The 5,336-nt window shown below is 42.1% G+C and overlaps 1 protein-coding gene across 1 annotated transcript; it reads right to left on the bottom strand.

Moving 5' to 3' along the window:
* Nucleotides 1-6: 6 nt before the first annotated feature.
* On the bottom strand, nucleotides 7-5,330 carry LOC116379102 (lysosomal alpha-glucosidase-like). The gene is made up of 12 exons (XM_031841018.1): nucleotides 4,770-5,330; nucleotides 4,012-4,163; nucleotides 3,113-3,278; nucleotides 2,640-2,736; nucleotides 2,396-2,515; nucleotides 2,087-2,205; nucleotides 1,781-1,912; nucleotides 1,422-1,532; nucleotides 1,178-1,291; nucleotides 922-1,006; nucleotides 593-710; nucleotides 7-166 (listed from the first exon to the last, which is right to left on the bottom strand). The coding sequence occupies exons 1-12, from the start codon at nucleotides 5,304-5,306 to the stop codon at nucleotides 16-18; spliced, it is 1,902 nt and encodes a 633-aa protein (XP_031696878.1). The 5' UTR covers nucleotides 5,307-5,330; the 3' UTR covers nucleotides 7-15.
* Nucleotides 5,331-5,336: the final 6 nt, after the last annotated feature.

The raw sequence follows: 5,336 nt of genomic DNA, 5'->3' as shown, positions 1-5,336 counted from the left end.
AATAAAAACACAGTGTTATGACATCTCCTCACCAGGGATGGAGTATCGAAGCTGCTCCCAGTCGCTCCTGACGTCTCCTGTCCACACTCCAGAGAAGCGTCCGATGCCAGGGAAGGAGGAGCGAGACAGGACGAAGGGTCTCTTCCCTCGTACCTTCATGAGAGCACTGAAGATGGCAACAAACACCGGGAAGAATGCAGTATACAATGACAATAATACAAAAGCCAAAGAACAACTCGGTCCATATACTCTGTGGTGTCACATTGGCTTCCAGTATACTCAATTCAAAATTTAAATTGGCATGTTCTCAGAGATGATGTAGTTTCATCTTAACATAGTACACTGGCAACCATGCAAGAGAAATATACATTGTACCACTACTTAGTACCACTACGATGTTTTGTTCCTGTGACACATTGTTGATCCACTATTAAACTAAACTAGAAGGTAAAAACACGCATGGCTTTCCTGTCAATTGATGTCAAAAGATTTGACTTTGCTACATGTGATTATTCTGCTACTCACAGTGAAATAACCAAGCTCCCGCAAAGCTAGCTCTGCAAACTGCATCTGCAGCGCTGCATGGTCTAACCTGTGCGTGGCGTAGGCTTCAGTCAGTCCGTACATATTGTGCAGGTTGTAGTGGGTGGACAGCTTCTGCTGAGCCGACATACAAAGAGTTCCCGAGTTCAACTGGCCTCCAACCACCCCTGTTTGTATGACAGTCAGAGACACGCAAAGGTTACAAATGAATGCAACATACGTAGCGACGAAAAGATCAGTTATGCATCTATAGTCACTTACTTAGTATGTTGTACAATTTCCATGTACGTACTTTAACAGATAAACTGACATCAAATGTAAAACCAATAATGTTTGTTTGTCTTTGAATGCTAGTAACGTGCGATCCAATACACTTACTGGGTGTGTAGGGCGGGTTCTCCAGATCACTGTCAGGACAGCCCTCCACTGAGCCCTGCACAAAGCTGGCTGGTTCGTTCATATCCTGGAGGGGTGCATGGGAGAAAAACATCAGAGGATAAGTTATTCTTTATGTGGTTTTAAGGTGCACACAAATGTACAACCAGACATGTACAAATCTCAGAACAAAAACACCTGACATATTATTATTATTATATGTTGCTACATAACCTGTGCTCTGTGTTTAAATACTCACAATCCACAGACCATCCACAGGAACTTTAGAATGAAAATCTCTGATGCAGTCCTCCCACCAGCGCCTGGTCTCTGGGTTGGTGAAGTCGGGGAAGGCAGTCGGACCCGGCCAAACCTAGATACACAGTATGTATATGTGCATGACACACACACACACACACACACACACACACACACACACACACACGCACACATCACAATGAGAAAGAAAAGCATACATCCCTCGGAAAAAAAGGAAGTCTAACCTTCCCTATCAGGATGTGTCCTGTAGCATTTTTAATGAAGACGTCTCGTTTCAGCCCATCATCAAAGGGCGAATAAGTTCCAGGGGGGCTGGTGCTGCTGATCCCCGGGTCCTAAGACACAAACCAGGAGGGCATGACGCAGTCACAAGTTAAGAGAGTTTTGCTGCCATCTACTGGAAGAACATTGTAATCGTCAATGATTACTTGTGCTCATTTAGAGAACTACACAATACTAAAAACTATTTAAAAAACTGATGCATGTGTTTTTCCATTTTCAATTAAATGCTGAATTATTAAATGATAGTTAAATCAGCATCAGCAGTTCGTGAGGTCTGTTAAGACTGTAAAAGATGTCTCACCAGGATAAGGATGTACTTCATGCCTCTTTGATGGAATTCCTCCACCATCTCTGGGAGGTCCCCAAATCGCCAAGGGTCAAAGGTGAATACCCTGTCCTTATTTGCATAGTCCAGATCATTCCACTGCACATCCTGGTGATGACAAAAAACAGAATGATCTCAATTTGATGTCAGTGTTGCACAATGTTGATGATAACTTAAAGTATCTGAGGATGTCACAACTACATTTTGTGTGTTGAATGCACATATGTAGTGAAAAATGTGAGCTGTAATAATCACTTAGAGCTTTGTGAATACTTAACTTACCATGGGAAACGTTGCATTGTGCATGCGTTGTGCCACATGTCGGGTAGTAATAGTGGTTGTGTAACCCCAGCGACACAGATGAAAACCCAACGACCAATAGGGAGGCATCATAGGATAGCCTGGGGATAAAGAAATTGCAAAAGGGAAACACAAACACGTCAACTCTTTATCATGTTGCCTTAGGGCTTCTTCAAATATTAAGCAGACAAGGATTCACAGGTTTTTCCTAACTTAAAAACTACACATGTACACCTATTTCTCTTGCTACCTGAAGACGTGTTAGTGAATGTCAACACTGAAAAGACATACCAATGACCTGAAGGTACTGTCGTATCACACTTTGAGGGTCAGGACCCAAGAAAACGTAGAGGTCCAGGATTCCACCGATGGCCACCCAGGTGAGAGCGGGGGTCGGCTGCAACATCACTTCTGCAGAGACATTTGGAAAAAAGTTCAGCAAAAAAAAAAAAAAAAAGATTCTGTATGGAAAGTAAGGACAAAGAAATGACACTGGGATTCTGTGTGTGTCTTATTGGAAAAGATGGCTTGGTACCGACGGCATTGCTGTTAAGAAGGAAAGCTCCGTGTGCCAAGCCATCCTCCTCCTGCACTATGTAGAATGGGTGGGAGCCATAGAGGTTGGCATCAGCCTGCAGAGACAAGCGTCAACATTTACAACTTGAACACACAACAGCAGAGAGGCAGGAAATGACAAGAGCCCGACTGTTCTGCATAGGACTTGATTTAAAGGTTTCAAGTCTTAATATTTGGGGAGGTTTTAATGTGCTATGAATTAAAGGGAGAGGATTATTATATTTTACATAATAATAATCACTGACATGTTCTTTAGAATGACTACTTGCCACCCCTTATCATTGTTCAAAAGTGTAGCTTTAGGGTTTGGAGACTGGAAGAGGTTAGACTAGATTAGAGGTCTTGTTAATTATCTCTCGACCCTTCAGAGTTTTCTTGTGACCCCTTTTGGGCTCCCGACCCTGATGTTGGGAGCCACTGCAAAAGACTCACATGAGGCGCCATGTCTCTGTTCCAGAGAGTCAGAGAAGTCCAGTTAAGGTCCAGGAGGAGGGAGGTGTAATGCTCCCCGAGCCCAGACACAAGGGAGGATGCTAGTGCGGTGGACAGCTGCAGGTACTGGTCAGCAAACAGCAGAGGAGCGACTGTGGTATTCATGCTGGACGGGCAGGACGCAGAGAACAAACAAACACGAACTACATGATGAGAATGATAAAGAATATCATCGTGTTATCTATGGCTCGTGAGATAAGCTCGGAGCTTGAGCATCTTGGGCACAAAAAGCCTCAATAGGGAAATAAATACACTCCCATCATGTCACTTTAATGGGTCTCATCTCCTGTGTACAATCAAATGCAAAAAGATTTTAGTAGAATTCACTCCAGTATAGCACCACTACAAACTCATTAATGACCATATAGTTCAATTAATACCTTTCTGAGAGTGTCATTAAAAACTGAACATTATTATCTTCGTACAGGAAGAGCTGTTGGATTAGATTTAGCACGTGTTGCCACTGAGTGTTTATAAATATTTAAAAAATATACTGTTTATAGATAAATAGCAAAATAAAATACACAAATGTACTAAAAAGATTAAGTAAAAGTAGTAAAAAATGTATCAAAGTGCAGGGTACTATATATATATATATATATATATATAATGTAAAAATTAAAGGCATATAAATATATATTATGAATGTAAACATTAAAAAGAAAACACATGAATACATGAACTGTATGAAGGAGTGAACACACTGCAAGTAGACAATGGGATTATAACAGAAGGCACTATCCCACTTGTTGATGAGGACAGACATAAGTATGACTATACAGTTGCTATTATGCCATTCATATAATGTAATTATAAAACAATTGAACAGAGCTACTCACATCACCCTTCCATTGGATTTGCGACGCACTACGAAGCCAAACGGATCAGACTGGTATTCAGTGGAATAGAGGACATCTTGAGTATCAGCTCTGCTTTGATGAACACCAGCTGGAAGTTTGACTTCATATCTCTGAGATGATGGGTCCTTTAACTTGAGAGAAAATAAGTGTTTTACCAGCACACAGTAATGAACTGTCTATAGAATAACAGAATGTCTAATCTCTTGACTTCATACATATGAATGAATAAAGGAAGTTTTTATTATTGAGTTATTCACACAATGTCCAGCCCACATTGGCTTACAACACACCACAAATTCTTACAAGCCAGATTCAGAGTGCTGTATACAGTATATTATTCAAACAAAACTATTGAGAAAAATCAACTCCAGACTATTAAATAGTCCATCTTGCCTTCTTTTGAGACAAAGTGAATCAACATAAACATAACAGCCATTGCATTTTTTGATTATCTACACCCCATATTTCAGGGTTTTTGTTTCATGACAAATTAACTCTCATAAATCCTCATTTAGATGAAAGAACATGGGACTCACTTTCCACTTCCTCCCATAATCACACAGCTCACACAACCTGTTTTTTCTTCCTGAATGTTTTTAACAACCTCAATGGCCAAAAGAAAGACATATTTTACTCTTTCGATACATGCATATTACATATTACATATAGTCATCCATACTTAACATGCAAATCAACAGGGAATTGTAGTGGGGCCTCGTGCACACAGTGGTACTCACAATGAGGTGTAAGCAGCCTGCAGTCTCTTCCGTGACTTCTAGGTGTAAAGCGGAGATATCTCTGGGGAGATGCGAGGGGGAGGCTCGGGTCAGGCTGGCCTCCTTGCCTCGCATGGTGGGAGTGAGGGGACCCATTTGGTAGCCAGGGTACAAACTGGAGTAGAAGCACCAAGGTGGTCCTGCAGACTCAGGCAGAGGGGCATAGCAGCACCCCCTCTCCTCACACTCTCTCTGGCTCAGAAGCCGGTCCCTGGCACAATCAAACCGGTCCTCTGGGGCCATGGTGCATTCATCCTCTCTGGAAGTATCAGCCTCTTTAAAACTTTGTGGGAGGACTCCCCTTGTTTCCACTGTATTATTCTGCAGTGTTGTTGGATTATCACCGAGTCGTTCGTGTGCTTTTGTTTTATTTTGCTTTGCGTAGTCTGATCTAACCAGTCTGGTCTGATGGACACACACGTGGTTGATGTACCAACATGTTGACAGAGCAAAGACGAGGAGCAGCACAGCTACCGTGACGTTAGACAGCAGAGCCATGTCCTCCCCACGAGAGAAGCACTGTGCGGT

The sequence above is a fragment of the Anarrhichthys ocellatus genome, unplaced genomic scaffold (genome assembly GCF_004355925.1).
Source record: "Anarrhichthys ocellatus isolate YVR2014 unplaced genomic scaffold, GSC_Weel_1.0 scaffold3703, whole genome shotgun sequence".
NCBI lineage: Eukaryota > Metazoa > Chordata > Actinopteri > Perciformes > Anarhichadidae > Anarrhichthys > Anarrhichthys ocellatus.
This window is presented reverse-complemented; position numbering and strand designations above follow the sequence as displayed.